Source organism: Aquila chrysaetos, chromosome 6 (genome assembly GCF_900496995.4).
Source record: "Aquila chrysaetos chrysaetos chromosome 6, bAquChr1.4, whole genome shotgun sequence".
In the NCBI taxonomy this organism is placed as follows: Eukaryota; Metazoa; Chordata; class Aves; order Accipitriformes; family Accipitridae; genus Aquila; species Aquila chrysaetos.
In genome coordinates, this window is record NC_044009.1 from 9,871,737 (window position 1) to 9,892,318 (window position 20,582).

The following is a 20,582-nucleotide window of genomic DNA, read 5'->3' on the forward strand; positions in this document are numbered from 1 at the left end:
GCACTACTCAGATTCTTCGCAATTTCAGATCTTTCTTGCTAAGCTAACTTTGCAAATAAAGCCCATAAAAAGACAATTATTTCTGTGAATTGATACAGCTGCAGCAAGTCCTCAGAATATTTTTGAATGGCATGATGTCCCATGATACAGAATTCATCCAGTGGCCCATTTTCTTACAGAGATAAAGCTATCTCATAACAAGTCACCTTCTCTTAGAAGCAGCATGACAGATCCCGGAGACACTTAACTCTTCTTTCAGAACGTATTAGTTACGGTGCTTCTGGATCCTGCTAAATCCCAGCGTGAGTATACTTGTCTTTTCTGCTAACCACTTGGGCAGGCACGTTAGAAGATGACACTGTCCAGCAGCACAAACACACAAAACCACTCACACAAACACAGGTAGACCCCATGGCCTCATCCTGCTCCCCTCTCTGGCTGGGGAGGATGGAGGTCATACATATACACACACATACGATGTGGATCCCTCCAGCAGCTGGGCTCAGACCCTTGGCTCTGCTGAGTAGCTGTCGCCAGATCCCAGTCTCTGACACCTGGACATAAGAGCCAGAGGCTGCAGTCCTCCTCCATTTGCTTATATAGACTGACTGAGCCACTCCACGCACACAGAATATGAGTCCCTCACCCAGGAGAGGTGTCAGAAATGGAGTATAACAGGAGGAGAGGACAGACTGCAGGGTCAGGTGCAGGGCATGGCCAGGCAAGTGTACCATCTATACATGACGAGCCCTTTTTAGCCCCTTACCCCGCTATTTTCCCCACACTTGTTCCTCCCCAAATCACCTAAATCTACCCCCTTCCCCATCTGTGGTTCCTCACCTAAACATCCCAGAACAAGCCTCATGCAGTCCCCAAATACCTTTGCCCTGCATCCCATAATGTGTCCCAGAGCCCTCCATGGCATCCCCCCTCCATCCAGAAGGTGCTCTAGTGTTGACTGGTCTTGATAGCTTTCATGCCTGGACAGGAGGGCTGAGGCTCTCCAGGGACAGCCCTGGGAGGGGCCTGGACAGGGTGATCCTTCTTCTGAGTCCTTAACTTGGGTTCCTGCCTGCCATTCTTCCCCATGCTCCTCTGGGCTTGTGGAAATGGGTCTGTGACAGGCTGATGGCTCCTGGGACAGGCCTGGGAGTGGCTGGGGCAGGGTATTACTTGGGCTCCCCCACCTGCCACTCTCTGCGCTCCTGTGAAGGTGTGCAGACCAGTTTTTATCACCTAACGTAACATTTTACCCACAGCATTTCCCCTTTTTTTTTTAATAGAGTCTTTCAACATCCCCAAGACTTTGTTCCTTCACAGCACCATGCAGAGCCCTGACCTCAGGCAGAGTGGACGCAGCAGTCACTGCAGGGACACTGCTTCAAATCCGTCCCGAAGGTATTCAAAAGAGAATGATATTTTGGTTGTCTCAAAAAAACTGCAAGGAGATTCCATCTAGTTTTAAATGCTAAGGGAGACAGGAAAGCCTAGCTGTCCTCTGCTCTCAGCACAGCTTCTGGATGCCAGCTATTTTCTGTACACCAAATCTTAGGCAGAACAGTGGCATGTTCTTTTCTTGTCATGATATACCTCACGCCAAGCACATTATGATTTGTCACACTAGGGGAATGAGAGAAAAGGACAGAGTGATGCTATGTGAAATGCACTGCTGACTGTTCTATCAGAGTTTATTTTGGAGAGTGAGAAGGAATATTGCTTTGAAGAGCTACAAGCAGAAATTTGAAATTTCAGGGCCCCTCTCCCAAAGCCTCAGCATACAGATGGTCACTATACATTAATTTTCTCCAGGACTTCATTTTATGAAATTTCACAACTTTCACATACAAAACCAACATGTATGCAAGAAAACTCAAGAGCATGATAACCACCCTGCTGCAATAGCTGCCCTCATGGGCTTCTGAGTATCTGAGTACTAGAGGAATAAGCTAATCAAAATGCATGATACCTAAACATATCCTATAGGCAAAAACACAAGGGTGAAGAAAGACCATATATAAGACTACAGAAGAAGCTTATTATTTATTAACTAATGAAATAACCAGAGAACCCACAAAAACAATGGGAAGAACAGAAAGGAGAAATATAGTCCAGGAAGCAAGAGAAACAGCACAACAGACCTGCTCTTTTACAGAAGGGGATAAAAAATAGAATCGATAGAGAAGGGCACTAGAGGTCAGTGTGCTTCTACTCTGAGGCCACATTAGAAAAGACAAGTGGACGTCATTCAAAAATTAAGAGCTTAGGAAATTCCTCTTCTTTGTATACAAGACACTGGCCCCGAAACACTTGGCTTGCTAGCACAACATGTTATCTGGAGAAAGATTTTCTTAACCTCTAGGGAATTCATTGTGAGACAACAGGAAGATTACTTTTTTCCCCCTAAAAAAAAATAAATTAAAGAAAACATTCTGACCTAAACAATCTGAACAATTATAGCATATGATTTTCTGAATGTTTTAAATAGCTCACAGTTGAAACTATCTGATGAGTGTTCTGCAAGCTAATGCAGCACCTTAATGCTTTGGCATTTTCTGCAACTCTTAAAAAAAGAATCTTATGCAATGTGAAATAAGGTTATTTACAGTTCTGACATGCTTGCCAAGATTATCTTCTTCCAAGTGAGACATTATGTAGGACAACATACTTAATGCATAAAGTGCAACTGCTCACTCTATTATTGCTCTTAAGTGTACTTCAGCAGCTACAGTATCTCTAGATGAGACACTAAAAATCTTGAGGAAAGACATCAAAACCCAAATCCAACCAACACCTGTTTATCAGGAAATACAGCCATCAATATAGAAATTTATTGCAACATACGTACAACTAGCAGAACAAAGCATTTGCTCTTTATACTTTGCTATCATGTTCACCTGGCAAGATTTACACATGTTAACTCAATAGATACCTGGAGGTGTGTATGTTTCTACTGAAGAGTGCACAAGAACAGAGCGTCTTTTTGAAGGCATGGGCATTTTTCTCTCTTTGTATTTTGCGAGTGCTGCTTGTACTGCTTCAGTGTGGACATCTACATACAAAACAAAGAAAAAAAGGTTAAGAGATTAAGTTTTATCATGCTTTCTTTCTAAAAACACAGAAAGCATCAACATCATCTTTTACAACTCAAATCCAAAGGCTGAATCACACATGATGGCCCTTACGGCTTTAGTCCTGTTTAGCCCAATTGCTTAGCTTGCAAAAAGGAGCAGGTTCTCAGCTTCAGAGGAAGCAGCACTTCTTGGAAACCAGAAAGGTCCAAAGCTAAACTCCAGTAACATGGTTTTCAGCTCTGAAGCTGTGACAACTCTATCAATTGTTTCTCCTTCAATGGTGTTTAGTAGGACTGAATGAATAAGCCTGCCTCCCACTAAAATTCAGCTCAGAAGCAATGGTTTCAAAAGTTACGGGAGGCTATAAGCAGGGTCAAGTTGACATATTTTCCTCATGAAATCAGCTTGAAAAGGCTTTGCAGGTATCATTTAGGAAGAACACCCTGAAAATCAATACTGAAGTTACAGAACACATTAGTACTGAGCTATGATTTATTTTCATTTTGAGGGGAAATTTCAATGCAGATACTGTAAATTGGCAACAGCACTGGACTCTTCATCCTCAAAATCCACAATGGAAAAAGAAGTGAAAGATGTATACTTGAAGCTCTCTCAAAAGAATGCAAGTAATAAAAACCAGAAAGAAGAGGCTAAAAGTATAGGAAGAATTAGGGAAGAGACACAAAGTGTTTTCACTTTCCTGAAGGCAAAAATTACCCTAATATACTCAGGGAGTATATTTTAACTTTTCTTATTTTTAAGCCAAAACTGAGATTAAAGAGGAATTTAGTGTTCAATCAAGACCATACTGCAGATAAAATTTAATGTATTCAAGTAATTCTAAATTGCTTCAGCAGTTTTTTCTCTTTGACATATATATTTCACTAGTGTCAAAATCTAAAACTTATATAGAAAGAAAATTCATAAGTGAACAGATGTCAAGGAGAAATGAGGCAGACCAAAAATATACTTTAACTTATGACCTAAGATTCAAACTCATGAAAAACAAGTACAACATGTATACACTTACGCAGAGCTACAAAGGGCCCAAAAGCAAGTATTATGACTATGCTTTTGTCTTACCATATTTTTTTTATGTGGAAGCAGCTATACAAGAATTACAGAATGAAACTGTTCAATTTGGAAAAAAAAAAAGACATATTCTTTCATTAAGTATCCATCCAAGGCTGCAACTATGTAACAGGTTGATAGACTTGTAGGTATGAAACTCAGACATGTGACATACATACACTTACACAACTTACATATTAAAAAAAAAAGTAATTTCTCTGTCCCGTACCTATAGGGATTAACCTTGATGACAACTACAAGTAAAGCTCCAAATTTTACAGTACCTTTTTTCTGGTACTAGTCTTGAACCTGCTTTGGTCATGCTCAGCACAAGGTTTTTTATTATTTATTTGAAATATGCTGACCAATTCCAGTTAACTTTGACAAAGCAAGAAGTAGCTCGGGGAAAGCTAATCAGTATATATTTTAACGAAAATCGGAAGAGATTTTTGAGCATCCCAGAGAATGAAAGGCTATGAAACAGCAAAGCACAGCACATTTACAGGAACCTGTTAGGAAGTCTTGGCACAAACCACTTTCCAAAGGCAGCTGTGTCCCAATGCACTGGGTAAACACCTGACACTTAGGGGACAACTTTCAATTCTCCATTTCAAAAACAGATTACAAATGCTGCCCATAAACTCAGAAGTATGACCTCGCCAGAGGAGGCTTCATGAAATATATTTCTAACCAACTATAACGACAGATACTGGCATATGACTTACTTTCAGAACTTCTATTCTTAAGTAAATGAAAGGTCACCATAGCTTAATCTGACATCTTTTCCTATGTTAGATAGAAACTGTTCCATTTCCACACGTAGAAATCCCCCCTGCTCCAAAGCATACTGACACCATGTACTTCAGGCATCTAACTTTTGGTCCCTGACTACACAGCATGATTTACTGCAATACGTGAGTTCAAAGAGACGCCATGAGAGAAGCAAGTTAAAACCCCAGTACTGGAAGAGCACAGCGCCTTTAAGAGAAATGCCAGAAAAAACCAATCCACTCTTAACCAAAAATCAGGAAGCTGCTTTTCTTAGTCACAGGTCCAAATGACAAACAAACTGTTTCCTTCAGCCTGGCCAAATGGATCAGAAAAATCAAAATAAGCCCTAGGCGTATGGTCCCAGACACTATCTATTTCTTTGCAGTAACAACGTCACTTTTCAAGTCTGCAGCTCCCTCCAGATAATCTGTTCAGTGCTGTATTTAAAATACATATATGCAAATATACCACCTGTGTGTTCTTACAAGACTTAGGAATTTACTAGGTAGATGCTTGTCTCAAATAAGAACTTTTTGTGCAACTAACCTGTGAGGTTCAAGGACAATGCTGTTGGGGGGGGGGGGAATCACTTCTTAAACCTCTATCTTTTGAGACAAGATTATTATTTTTTTTTTTTATACTGGGCACCATGTTAAATTTCTGATGCCATCCTTCACAACAAGGAGTTGTTCATAGATGTTTTACGAATTAGAAATTCAGGCCCCTCTCAGTATGTCTCCCTGCCTCCCTTCCCCACATCTGGGCTACTGCTTTTTGTCAAGTCTTTGTTTCTCCTGATCTTTAGTTTTGGACTTCCGCTCCCGCCCCCCTGTAAATGTCCACCATTGAGGTTTATTCTCATGGATACCCAAAAGCAAACCTCTTAATTTCACAAAACTCCAGAAAGTTTAAGCAGAACTTAACACACTTCTTGTTTTGCTGTGTTACTGAGATGCACCAAGGACATTACTGCTATCCATAGACGTGAGAATATTACTTAAATTAAATGTTATTTTTGCAGCCTTAAAAGTTAGGGGCAAAATGCCAGTTCTGCGGGACACATTTCCATAGCAGAACTTGAAGTCAAAACCAAGCTGCATGTTTTTAAAAAAAGATGGTAACTATTAGATGCATTCACTTCAACCATGCATATTAATTTAGAAGATATTTTTATGTTACATTAACATCTGGTAGGAAGAAGGGGAACATAACAAATGGTTTTTCTCCAGAAAAGGTCTTCCAAAAGAGAATAATAACACACAATACTTATAGTCTGTATATAAATCCATTAAATCATTAAATAATGTTGCAGATAAAAAAAATGAAACCATTCTTAGCTGGTTGTGTATTTAGGGAATGGAAAGGACTAGCTTGAGGCAAGGGTGTGTTGGGGCATTTTAACAAAGTGGAGTGGGACAGGTCATAACATCACACAGAGTTGTGGTAGCAAGCATGGGAACTACTTTTTATTCCATTTCCAGAGGGCAAAATGAGCACCACCTCCTCCTCTAGTCCTCCTAACTCCCACCCCAAAACCTGGAAAATACTAGATTAAATGGTACAAATGCAACCAAAAGACAGTCAGGATAAATTTTATTCTGTTTCATGTTTTATTTTTATAGTGCTGGTTAACTCATCAGTTCCTTCTGTACTCGTTAAGATCTATTTCCAGCTTGAAATTTTTCTTTTAATATCTTGTCCTTGGATAATAACTGAGTAGGACCATCCTCTCTCAGCCAAACAAATTAAGTAATCGGTTTCACTTCCCTGGAACGTTTTGTTCCTATTCCATGTTTCCTTTAAGAGCTTTTCTACATTATGTACATGATGAAACAGACTTCACTAAAAAAAGTAAAAGGAATGAAATAATTTTAAAGAAGCAGAACATTTAGGGTACAAAATTTCATAAATTACTATAAATTAAAGTTTAATTGGATATTGGAATTGCAAAAAGAAGGTCTCTACCATTGTCTATTACTAAATTCTTAAAAATTGACTGTGAAAATTATTTAATGTGTAAGAACTGTGGATTTCAGTTTTCAGCGGCTTAAATACTCATTAAAATCAGATCAAATGTGATCTGTATTACATAATATTTCTGAGAACAGGGAACACAAATGTTCAACAGTAAACACTGAAAGAGATGAACAGCAAGCCCAGCATCTTATTAACATGAAGACTACGCATACCAAAGTGAGTAAAAAATACATATGCTGCCATCCAAAAGCAGAAAAAAAAGTCTTGAAAAAATAGTTCTAAGTTTCTGCACTTTAGTAAGCTGCAAACAACCATCAACAATTTATTATTGATTCAAAACATTTTTTCCTTCCTCTGTTGTAGTAAACCACATAATTTTCTCTTCCATTTTATGTACCTATTCTCATTTTCTTTCCTTCTACATATCCTTAAAAAAGGATGGGGGAGGAAAACTAAGAAATACTTTGTGGAGTATAAATCACCTGAACTCTTATACCCTAAACCCTCCAGCTATTAGAAGAGCATGTTTCTTTTCTGTTTGTAGCCTCTGCTTGTTTATCAGCCTCTGATTCTTATTCCTGCCTTAAGCACAGGAGCAAGAATTTCTACAGTTGTTTGAAGAAAAAATGGCATTCATAAGGTTAACCAGTTTCTCTACTGCTCACAGATCTCCAAATAGCAGCAGCTACAGCAACCAGCACTGTCTGCCTCTACAAATGGCTGCTGCAAACTAGCATCCCATATGATTGCATCTCTGTGACAAGGCTTGCCAGTAAAAAAAAAGTAAAAAAAAAAGTAAAAGTAATTTGTAAAAAGCTAGTATGACTCCAGGAAGGCCGGCAGAGCACAGAGGATTGGTGCAGGATCAAGCTCTACCACATGAAATGAAAGAGAGAGCTGCTGTATATTGCACGCTGCTGTACAGGTATCACCCCTGCATGCTGAGCAGGTTTCTCCTCATCTGGAGCAGCTCCTCAAAATGCATCTCTGTATCCTGTTCCAGGCAAGCTGGGAGAACAGTCTGTATGTTACAGCTGTATATCCAACAGGCTGAAGAACAGTAAGGAGAATAAAGTGCAAGAGTGGAAAGAGAAAGTACAGCTGCTGGGAAAGCTTTTTCACAACACCCTAAAGGCTTACCAGCTTACTCATTTGTATTCTTATCCAAAACCAGGCAGCAGTGGGACTGAACATAGGAGAAGGCACAGTGCCTCCACCAGAAACTGCACACCCTCCCTGTAAGAAAAGCCAGCAGCAATAGCAATACACCCATCACCAAGTGTCCTCTGGACTGAGTGTATGAGGGTCTTAGCACTTAAAACAGATGAATGTTTGCAAGGCGTCTGCATTTCTCACCTTCTCTATCACACTGTCATCATTTAACAGAATGAAAACCTAGTTAAAGTGCTGTAATATTAACTGCTGTTCCAGGAACTCTCAGGTAATTTAGTAGCCTACAGTATTTATTGATGGTATTCACTGTTGGAAATATTTTTGGTAATATTTACTGCTTGAAAACAAAAATCTATGGATGATAAAAATTACAGTTAATTTAAACAGACAACAAGTCTGGGAAACTATTAAAAAAAAAGTGCTTACAGCTAGTAAATGGCAGATTAATTGCATAAAAAAGCAGAATTGTTTCACTTGCAAGTAATTTATGTTGATGGTTCTAAAGTAACTGTAATTGCTCCAGAAAGAGATTCTGTTCTATGAAAAGTTGCATTCCACACTCATCAGCTACTCTTGAAGAGGACATAGCGGAACTGACGAGATGCAAAGGAAAAAAAGAAATAAAGGCTGGAAGGAAATAAAAAAGAAGAAACAACACAGCCCCCACTCCCCCTGAAAGTCTAAAGAATAAATAAAGCATGCACTTGACAGAAGCAGCAACAGTACACAGAATATAGCCTAAAGTTGTTTATCCTTCACAGCAGGTAACGTGTGTCAACATACAGGGAAATTTAAAAAGGTAACATTGCAAGCTGGTGGTGGTGGACATCTTTTCTTGAGGTAGAAAATGCTTTCAGCATAGCTAGAATGTCTCAGATAAACTGAGATGGCTTTGTGAAGCAAAACTGTGACTCTTTTTATGTTGAAGTATTGGGAGGAACAAAGTGAAGCTACTTTGCAGTAACTGGAGTTTTATGAGACATCTTGTCAATGTTTCTGTTCATGCTCTACGTATACATGAATCTCACAGCATGAGTAGCCATGAAAAAGAGCATCAACACTGATGTGAAGAATTTTCAGACTGGAATGAACTGGATGATTCAACATCTATTAGAATCAGAGTAGTAACACTTTCAAAGAGTAAAAACACATGCAACAAACACCTTGCATTTTTCTTTCCGTCTATCTCTACACTGAGATAAAGAAGAGAACCAATAATGCAACAAATCTGAAGAATTTTTTTTCTAAAAATTAAGAGAGGAAAAAGTGGAAAAGATACTGGCTTCTGAAAGCTGTATCTACATTACGTGGCATAGACATAAGTTTAACCTAAATCAAGTCAAACAAAAACATCACTATTTGGTTTTGATACCACCTAACTATTTGGTTTTGATAGACTAAGCCTTGTCATATATCACTAATGGGAAAAAGAAATCCAATTACACATGTTACAACTAAGAACTTTTCCCCTGAGAGCTTAAATTTCAAAGAGAAGAACACGTTCTAGGCAAGAATATTTAATGAAACATGAGTTAGCAGAGCAGCAATGGGAAACCACAGAAGGACATGGCAGTCCACATGAAGTACTACCTAGGGTTTTAGAACTGGCCAGTGGTAAGTAGAAGAAATAACCTAAACCCTCTACACATCAGGCTTCATCTTAAATAACTGTCCACTGGCGGGATTGCCTGAACACTTAGGGTCATTCAGAAATTCTCATACTGAGATGCAAAAATATTGGCTAAGCTCTAGACTGATGAGACAGAGAGCAGTGCTTCCAAATCACTGAAAGTCAATTTAAAGAATTTTAAAATCAACAAGGCCATAGAAAGATTAACTCTAGGAAAAAAGGGAGCACTGATAATTAGCACTAATAGTTAGACTAACATTTAAAAGCCACATCTATTCATAAGCAAGTATGGTAGCTGAACTTGTTAATATCCACCCAATTCTACATGTCTTGCACTCTAAGACTAATAAACACTATGCCAAACTTCCCCCAAACAATACCAGTAATATGGCAGAGTTTTTTACTTGCTTCTTGTTTTGTTTGTTTCCTTTTTTAGTATCTTTCGTGCAAATTAAATAGGACATCTGAGGCTCTGAGACAGGAAAATTGTCCGTGTATACAGCATATTGCTCTAAACCCTCCTAGCTCTCTCAGCTAATGGTTCCCAAGTATTCCCTGTTGTAGTTGTGCTCTTGCAGATTTTCTCTCTGTTAGGTTAACAACATCACGTGCTACTTTAAATGAATTAATTTCTATCAGATTCATGACTCTGCTTGTAATTTATTTGGAATCTACTTGGTGACAAAGTAATTTGGAAATCATGGCTGTAATTCAACCACTAAATCTGGGGGGGGGGGGGGGGGGGGGGGGTGTTGGTATATATTCAACAGTAGAATTACATTGACAATACATTTGAAAAGCAAAAATAAATTTAAATGACCAGTTTGTACATACTCTTAAACATGTAATTTAGTTAATTTTGATACTAGGCAATCTTTCCTGACATTCAGAAGTTTCTTCTTTGTGTAGCTGAATACATGCATCTTTCCCAGGAGTCCATATATATCCTCAGAATATTCAAGAAGTCTCATTCATCCTTCAATTATTCATAAGGAACCCACACAGGCATATCAGCTCCATTTCTGGAGCAAGGTTTTAAATGTCAGCAATGCAAATATGATGCAATAACCACTATGCCCAAGCAGTTGCAAAGCAAGGTGACACAATACCAACAACATATTAAGGATGCGCAGTGCACGTCATTACTCGCAGTTCTCATCCCCAAACCCAAGACATATAATTACCCTGCAAAACAAACAGAAAAATTTCCAGTTAAAAGTCCAAAGGTATTTAGGAGAGAAAAGCTTCCCAACACCTGCCTTTTCTCACTATTGTGTGTGGTGGGTTGACCCTGGCTGGATGCCAGGTGCCCACCAAAGCCGTTCTATCACTCCCCCTCCTCAGCTGGACAGGGGAGAGAAAATATAACAAAGAGCTTGTGGGTCGAGATAAGGACAGGAGAGATCACTCACCAATTACTGTCATGGGCAAAACAGACTCAGCTTGGGGAAAATTAACTCAATTTATTACAAATCAAGCAGAGTAGAGTAGGGTAATGAGAAATAAAACCAAATCTCAGAACACCTTCCCTCCACCCCTCCCTTCTTCCCAGGCACAGCTTCACTCCCAGATTCTCTACCAACCTCCCCAGCGGCGCAGGGGGACAGGGAAATGGGGTTTACGGTCAGTTCATCACACGTTATTTTCTGCCGCTTCATCCTCCTCAGGGGAAGGACTCATCACACTCTTCCCCTGCTCCAGCGTGGGGTCCCACCCACGGGAGACAGTCCTCCACAAACTTCTCCAACATGGGTCCTTCCTACGGGCTGCAGTTCTTCACGAACTGCTCCAGCATGGGTCCTTTCCACGGCATGCAGTCCTTCAGGAGCACACTGCTCCAGTGTGGGTCCCCCACGGGGTCACAAGTCCTGCCAGAAAACCTGCTCCGTGGGCTCCTCTCTCCACAGATCCGCAGGTCCTGCCAGGAGCCTGCTCCAGCGCGGGGTTCCCACGGGGTCACAGCCTCCTTCGGGAACCCACCTGCTCCAGCCTGGGGTCCTCCATGGGCTGCAGGTGGATATCTGCTCCACCGTGGACCTCCATGGACTGCAGGGGGACAGCCTGCCTCACCATGGTCTTCACCACGGGCTGCAGGGGAATCTCTGCTCCGGCGCCTGGAGCATCTCCTCCTCCTCCTTCTTCACTGACCTGGGGGTCTGCAGGGCTGTTTCTCTTACCTGTTCTCACTCCTCTCTCCGGCTGCTGTTTTTCGTCTGTCCCAACTTTTTTTCCCTTCTTAAAAATGTTATCACAGAGGCATTACCACTATCGCTGATTGGCTTGGCCTTGGCTGGCGGCGGGTCCGTCTTAGAGCCGGCTGGTATTGGCTCTGTCGGACACAGGGGAAGCTTCCAGCAGCTTCTCACAGAAGCCACCCCTGTAACCGCCCCCACTACCAAAACCTTGCCACACAAAGCCAATACATTGTGACAAGGAATTTCACAGGGAAACAGTGTACTTCAACCACCTGAGAAGTAACAATGGAAACAGGATGTGATGAGAATATTGATATTTTCACAGAAGTTTCCAAAACAGGTTTGTCACAGTGGTGTCCATTTAAAATTAAGCAGAATATCCATTGTGACATTTCCCTTTTTTGTGCACTTGCTTTAAACCAGGAAATATTTGAAAGTGAGCTAAAGTAAATATGATAATCCTATAACCTTCCTTTAACAAAACAGCCCAACAAACCAAGCAAAAAAAACGCCACAACCCACACATTGTAGTCTTCTAAATGTTTAAATAACTGTTCTAGAGACCGGAAAACCAATCAGCAAACAAGAGAAAATTCTTAAGCATGGTGTAAAATTTACAATAAGAAAAACATCAGAAGGCATGTCTACAATTCCTTTCCCTCCCAGCATTTCCTCCATTCTGGATTTGAACAAAACCACTCATGTATAGAAATACAAAAAGCTACTTGAAAAATACTCATCAGCTCTTCCCTTCTTCCAAAGCACTTCCAACTTTTTCTTTAGGTGCAAGTACTGCTTTACTGATACACTTTTCCTCTTAAGACACCTGATGTTTTAGCTACATTTCTTTTCCTTACCAGATCGGAAGCGCTCATCCCTCGAGTTGGTAGAACGGGATTTCTGCTGTTTAGATACAGCAGCAGTAGCTTGCGAAGAGCCTGGGACTCTGTTCTCTGCTTGCAAGGATGGATCCACACCTGAAATACAGTTTTATTTCAGTACAAATTCAGGTTTGCAAATAAAACACCTGCTTCCCATGTCTATGTTCTTCAATCACCCTTGACACTTACTAATTAGTAAGTTCCACTGGAGCCCTAAGTCTGTATCTTTAAAAAAATCTCATATTCCAACTGCATTTTAAATTATTTAAACTAAAACCTAGCTTGATCTGATAAGCATTTCACACAGAAGGTAAGAAACACTTCTCAATAACAGAAAAACTCCTTTGCTCCTTGCAGGAGTTTACAATCATTTGTCATTAGGTGTTCTGTATGCCAGATCCATGCGGAGGGAGGAGAAGGAACCAATCCTCTCCCAGCTTACTGCTAGACACCAAGAGAAATGCTGCAGAGATAGTTACAATTACACACTGGTCTTGGAGATCCTGGAGAGACAAGATGATACTGCTCCATCTTTTAAATAAAACTTGAACTATTCTGTCAAATTTCTTTTGAGTCTAAACACAAGACAACTAATTTGAGTAAAATTTAGGAATGTGCATATCTGTTTAATCTATTGCCATTTAATAGAGCAATATTCAGAAGATTCACATTTTTAAAAAACTGCAAGTCTCTAATAAAAACTTTGCAGATGTTAAGGGCAGAATTACTCTGTCAGCTTCAGCTGCCTAAAAACTGCTGGTTTAATCTAGGTTGGCTGGGTACTTATTAAAGGATTACAGATTTTCCCATCCCCATAAAGGGTAACAAAACTAAGAGGAACTGAGCCACTCTCTAGTTGTTTCCTCTGCACCTGTCTAGAACAGGGCTCTAGACAGATAACCTACAGCAGGCACCTACCTTTAGGCTGGCTGACATTCAGGAAGATGAATCTCACCTTTACATTCTCACATAGCGGAAATAAGAAATCAAAGGGGTGGACAGTGACTATTAAATATCTCCTATCACTCCCCAACCCTGCCAAATGAGGACACTCCCTGCTGGCTCTTGATACACCTGCAAGGACTATACAAATTTGAACTAGGAACTTACACTTGGAATTTTGTTTTCTCATCTGTTATATATCTACTCTTAAAGTACGAAGCCAAGACCTGAAACCTCTGCAGGTGCTTTCTTGAGGATACAGGTCACACACAGCCATGAGAAGCCAGAGGAACATAAGGAACAAAGAAGGACTCTCTTCAGTTTGTACTGTTTTAAGACCAGTGAATTACCACCTTCAGAAGTGCAATAGCCACTACACACCAAGTACAACAGATGTAAAATTACAATGCAGTTGGAAGGGTTTTTTGTACGAACCTATCATAATTTATGACCTTATGTGGCTATTTGGCTTACTGTTATGTTTAATAGTAAACTTTCCTTAGCCATACATCTGCTGCACCAAGTTTACTGTGTTTCTAGCCTTTGTACCATACAGGGCTGAGCATATCTTTAATTTTACTCTTTCCTTCCCTTGAAGAGCTTCTGCCTTCCTACCTGCCCTCAAGTCTTGCTAGAATTAGAAACATTTTCAAAATTCAAGTATTTACAGAAAGCAGCTTTCACTGAACTGAAGATGTCACTCGAGGAATCTGTGCCAGCTCCTTTGCAAGTAAAGCTCTTACTTTAACAAGAAAGAAAGAATTCCTCTTTCTCCCATGGGGTTTCTTCTGTTCCCTCTCCTTCTCCCCAAGTGTGTACCAAGAAAGAAATTGGTAATTAATTATTAATAAATCTAGCAATTATAGGAGATTTTTATTAAGAACTTTCAGTAAGACATGGTCTTCACATTTGACGTGTAAGTTTTCAAACAGTAATTGGATTAAATATACCAGTTCTACCTCAACTGATCAAAATGAACTTTCAAATACTCTCTTTAAACATAATATCCTCAGGAAAAGAGTTCTATCATCTTCCTGACTAGATCAGTTGCCATATATCAGCTTTCTTAGGTATCTGTTAACACCACTAGGTGAATGCACTCCATAATCTCTTTCCCATCCCCATTTGCAGCTGACAGTTAACACCTCTGGATGTTGAGAAGGCAACCTTGAGTCAGCCATGGGTTTGGGGAGGGTGAGCAGGGAAAAAAAATGAGTCTAAGTAATAGCAAAGGAAGGAACATTTAATAAATCACACAGATCTAAGTTTTTAGAAATTCATCCAACTCCAGAGACGTGCTCCTGTCTTTTACAATTTGCTATACAGAAAGAACAAGCACATTCTCACCTAATGGAGTTTTCCTCCTCTCCAAAAGTAAAGCCTTTTAAGTAGACGACAGGCTAAGTAACATCAAATGCTTTTCCCGATAGGGGAAATGAGACAGGCCAGTAAAGAAACTGAAGTGTCCTCAACAGGGAGCAGTTGAACATGGAGCTAAGCACATGATGTTTCAACACTACCCAATGTGAAGAGGTAACATTCCCTCAAACACTTTAGCAGAATTCTGTTTCTAAAAGAAAAGCAAATTTAGTCCACCAACTGAATTGATTCAACGTATCTGATACTCGAAGAGCGGTGAAAACACTTAAGAATTGTATTTTACATTTCACGTGTACAAAAGTTTTACATAACCACAAGTCAAGATTCCAGTGAGATTTGTTGATCTGTAAACAGTAAATGATGACATCATATTTTGTTAAAAAGACTGAGGCAAGTCATCTCCCCAAAGCCTGAGCCAAGAAAAGAGCAGATGCAAACGGGTAACGCGATAACTAAGGTGGTAAAAAAGAGAATAGGACAAGCAGCTAAGCTGGGAGTCTCCCTAAAATAGATTGCCTATTTATGAAATTTTCAGACAACAGCATATCTACATTAGGAAGGTCAACGTGTCAAACATCAGGTCAATTTTGTGTGATCTTGTCACAAGGGACCTTGGTTAAAGAAGGCAACAAAAGAGCAGGAGATTTTTTTTTTTGGGTGCCCTTTTTTTTTCCTCAAAAAGAGGGTTATTATTTGTAAGTGGAATAAGAGATTAATGCTCTACTCATAATTCCTTGCTCTTATTTTTTCCAGTCCTACAGTTCAGTACCCAGCTTTCCAAACCTGTCTCTCTCCCCGGGCATGGGGTAGCCCACGAATCCCACTTTTGAACTCGTGCAGCTGGTATGTAAGCAAGTAACTACAGAGCCTTGGAATCAGGATTCATAAGACCACAACCAAGTCCCTTTCCCACTCTGTGATCCCATGTACCCAGCAAAGCTGGTCAGTAAAATTTGTGATCAATGACACTGCTGCATTTGGCACAAGGGTTTATTTAGGGGAAAGTAAGATGGAAAATGAGCTAACCGGTATAATCAATCAGCAGATGACAAGCTGCATGTGGGATGCTCCTGAGCCATATGCAACTTGAGCATTGCTATTTGGCCACACCAGAATTGGGGGCAGGGGGAGTGGGGAAGAGTAGGCACCCCAAATAAGCGTAAGAGTGCACGAAAGCTTACCAACTCCAAAAACAGAACCCTCTCCTCCTCCAACACTTATGGAACAGATTTTTGTGAATCGGCATTAGGGTAGCTGTATTGTGATGAAATATGTATCAATGAACCTCAGAAGTTCCCTTTAAATTAGGATGAGGCACAAATTCAGTGGCACTGTTGGAAACCACAACTGTGTTTCTTCAGGTTAAGTCTCCCTTTTTGCTTTCTTAAAGAAGAAGGTTTTACATCTTAGTGCAAACCCACCATGGATGAGACCGAAAAACATCACTTTTTGGTAAAAATAGTAAGATATTGCATCTAACTCTTAGGCTACACAATTATGTGCCAGAAAAAATCCTGTTCCACAAGCTTGGTGAACTTGTTAATTTATTCTGGTACTATGCAAATCACTACCTCAGCCTTCAGCAAAAGCAGCTGGATAATTAGGTTAACCCCCCCCCCCCTTCACACTGAAGTTCTTTACAAAAACAACATTTTAAGAAGCATACACTAAAGACACTTGATCCACTGTCACTGTATTTTGTCCATTTTTAACTTACCCAAAGCTAGCAAGAATGAAAAGTCATCTTAAAGAGGCTGCTTGTTCCAGTTAACTGAACAATTTCCTTCTACAGGATGAAATTAAAGTTCATATTTGAATTATAACTGTATTTTTCCATCTACTAATACTGGAGATTCAAGACTTACACTGACGTTTCCAGCAATTTTGATTTACACAAGCAAAAATTATTTTACTGTAAGAGCACTGAACAGTTGACAGTACCATGAAGACTCTTTGCTAGCATCACTGGGGAGGATGGCTAGCTAAACACATTTGGCATCAGATAAGCAGAGATAAATTTCAAAAACATACTTAGCAAAAGCACAAACTTTATTACTAGAGGACTCTCCGCAGCAACTCACATGCAGAGCAGTTACCCTATTGCCTCTTTCATCTCATCTGTGTAAGATGTGATGCTTTAACGTCAAACTCAATGGTTTTTAAAGACTTTCACCAATGTCTCAGCAAACCCTTATTTGTAACAGCTATTAGACATTCAAATCTAATTACCTTCGCAAAAAGACTAATCCTGAAATTCATCTCCCAAAATAGAAATTCAGACAAAGTAATTTCAGTTCTAAACTAGGTTAATTTACATGAGATAAGTTGTACCAGTTTACCAGCTGAACCTTTCACAAGTATTCTCTTCCAAGTTTTAATGCTGAATTGAAAAGTAAAACCAAAGGAGTTAAAATAGCATGGCAACAATTCCCTCATCTCAGTTTCACTTGCATGACTACCCAGTTATGTATCATGCCTCCAAACATCCACAGTCTGCAGCAGATGACGTATCATATTAAAGAGCTTTGCAGAGAGGAGAGGGGAAGAGGGAGGCCGAAGAGGAAACTTGAGGCTCTTCGTACACTATTAAACCTTTCTACAGCTGTTGAACTGGATCTAGAAATAAGAAAGGAACAAAAGCTGACAACCAGGTTCAAAGCACTAAAAGAAGGGAAAAGGGGTATGACAAAGCAGAAAATAAAACAAGTGTGGGAAACTCCTGGTCTGGCTCTAGGCCAACCTTTTGGTCTGTTCAGCCCTACTCTAGTCCCTCTCTGCTGTCTCCTCCGCACCCAGCACCCTGCTCTGCCAAAAGACCAGGTCCAGCCATCCAGCCTGCAGCATGCTCTGCCCCTTACTGTCCCTCCACCTCCAGGCTCTTCAGCCCATCTCCTCCAACCCTGCCTCTGCTTTCCACCCCCTCTCCATAGATTCAAGCCCTACAGACCTGTTCATGTTTCACCATTGTGGTCTGTTTACCACCTACACTCACTTATGGCCCCTACCAAAGCAAGGGAGGTTTTTGCCAAGGACTACAGTATTTCTTAGGTCCCTCTGCTGTTGCCTGCCCTAAAGGAGAGGGAGCTTCAGGAGTTTCTCTGTGAGAGACAGGCAGTCTACAAGAATAGGTAAGGCCTTTCCTGGCAGGTTTTTCAGCCATTTAACTAACGTATGCAAGGAGCAGGGGCAGGGCCAGGTGTGTTGGAAATAGCCTCTCCTTCTCCGTTAGTACCGCTTCATACATCATGGCAGAAGACATGCACCATTGTGTAGTACCTTCACGTGAAGTATTTGCATGTAACCCCTTGATTTCATCATCACTAGAGTACCTCGTACTCCTCAGAGTCTTCTCAAGCAAAGCTGCGTAGCTGTGCTAATGCGTACCTAGCTTAAGTACAGCTCCACAATAACAGTCATATTAATTCCAGGTTTCTTTAAACAGAATTTTAGATACAGTAAAAAAGCAAACTCTTCTCACAAAGATGACCCGAGATGCTAAAGTTTTACATGAAATGCTGAGTTCCGGATCTTTTAATAGAAAACTTAAGGCAGGAGACTAAATGGAAATTATCCCTCAAGAGACTGAAATCTGAGGACTGAGGACCTCTCTTTACTTTTTGGTCTGAGAAGCCCCACCTCACTTATTAAGCATCCAGTCCTTACTCAGGTCACAGCTCAATTGTATCATTCTTTGCTGTCATACCACATCCCAAGAGCATATTACCTGATGCAAGCATTTTTGTCCTCAAGATCTGAACTGATCTAAGTGTTCACACCTTCCAGGTTAGTGAAACTGAACAAGGGTCTACCCAATATAATTTATTAGCCAGAATAAAATATTAGAAAATTATGAGTTTAAAATAAAAAAAAAATAGGCATCATATACATGCATTATGCTTGACAATCTTCCACTGTTCTATAAGATTTTCTTCTACTCAAGGAAGTAAGCTTCAGCTCCTAAGTTTCCACTTGGAGAAAATGAAACAATTTAAAGGGCATTATTACTTTCCGTTAAAGGAAGCATACAACAGCAGCAAAAAATACAAAAGCATAGAAGACGCTTGTTAAAAATTCAATGGATCCAAATACTAGCCAGGAAACTAAACTGTCTCAATGAAAATACCAATAGCAAGAGATCTGCTTATTTAGACATTATGACAAGACTGGTAAGCAGAACACCTACGTGTCATTAGCTAGCACTTTTATTTCTCAAAATAATAGTCCATTCCAAGCAGCAGTTCAGGAGATGCTTCACAAGCAGCCCAGCAATCCTAACATAAGCAGACTCTGCCTGTCAGTCACAGCCCAAATTAATATAAATTACCTAAGCACCATGCAGCAGAGGTCTCATCAAAGGAGGCAGTAAAAGAAGCAGAAGCCAGATATGAAAAGCCTCTGTGGCAGAGTCAGCAAAATCAACACTAGGAGCAGGGAACGGCAGGTGAAGCACAGCAGTCAGAGGAAGATGGTTGGCTGTGCACCACCCAGCTGCAGCAGAGAGCAATGGGACAATTCAGTCCCTGGACCTTGGAAGATCCCTGTTAAAACACTCCTTGCAGGGCTATCAACTTTCAAGGTGATGTTGGCCACATCAGTTATGTAAATTTGGTCATATTAGCTGAGCCAGCACAGGCAATGTCTATTTAAGCACACTAATTAGAAAAGAAAGCAAGCTACCAAGGATGATGTATATAACCACATTTTGAGTTCCTGACAGGAACAGAGTTCTTACAATGTTAGTTTGAGAAAAATACAAGGCATTGTCTATCAAAAAAGACACACGTCTGAAACAGCAGCAGCAGCACTTCATAAGCACAAGGGAGCATGAAGGGCTACCACCTACAAAACATGTCCAAGGGAACCAAAACCTACAAATCCTGCACCCAAGTCCACTGCTAAGTTATCTTAAGTACTATTAAATTGTTTGATGCTTTAACTGAGCTCCTACAGAATTAGCAGTAAGGTTTTTCAAGTAACTTACATAAAACAATTAAAATGTAAGAAAAATAGAAGTATGGGACATGCCAGCCTCAACCAAAACTAGAGAGGTTTCATCATCATTTTCCTTAAAAATGAAAATTTGAAAATGATAACATTTTAATCTTGCTGGAACAGAAGCGCTAAGGAAGAAAAGGGGAGAAAAGAACAAAATAAAGTAATTTTAATTACAGCAGAATCACTCTGACAACAAAGGAAAAATAAAGTTACTCAGCAAGGTGCTTCTCTAGCGCTAACTAAATCTAGGGAAATCATTTACACATATTGTTCTGTAAAGCAGCACCAGAAAAATAACCATTAACACTGCAAAAAGATGAGTAAGAAATCAGGATACTAAGAAAACAACCATCACGAGGCAAGAGCGTAGATGCACACATTCTTAGGAGCATGCATGGTGCAGTTGGCCAAAGGTCTCAGACTTCAGATCTAGTTCACCAAAATAAACAGAAATCTCAGGGAGACAAGTTTCACTGACACACTCAAGTTAACTTGG

At 40.1% G+C, this 20,582-nt stretch overlaps 1 protein-coding gene across 8 annotated transcripts in view; it reads right to left on the bottom strand.

Annotated features, from left to right (window-relative positions):
- DIP2A (disco interacting protein 2 homolog A) overlaps nucleotides 1-20,582 on the bottom strand; it is a 132,644-nt gene that overhangs the window by 61,552 nt on the left and 50,510 nt on the right. For all 8 annotated transcript variants that reach the window (XR_005932733.1, XR_003924000.2, XR_005932732.1 and 5 more), the window contains exons 3-4: nucleotides 12,746-12,865; nucleotides 2,930-3,049 (exon numbers count right to left, since the gene is read on the bottom strand). Coding sequence is in view for 5 of the 8 variants with exons in the window: in XM_030018617.2 (XP_029874477.1) it covers nucleotides 2,930-3,049; nucleotides 12,746-12,865 (240 nt within the window). In the remaining 3 variants the exon portion in view is untranslated. The remainder of the gene's footprint in view (nucleotides 1-2,929; nucleotides 3,050-12,745; nucleotides 12,866-20,582) is intronic.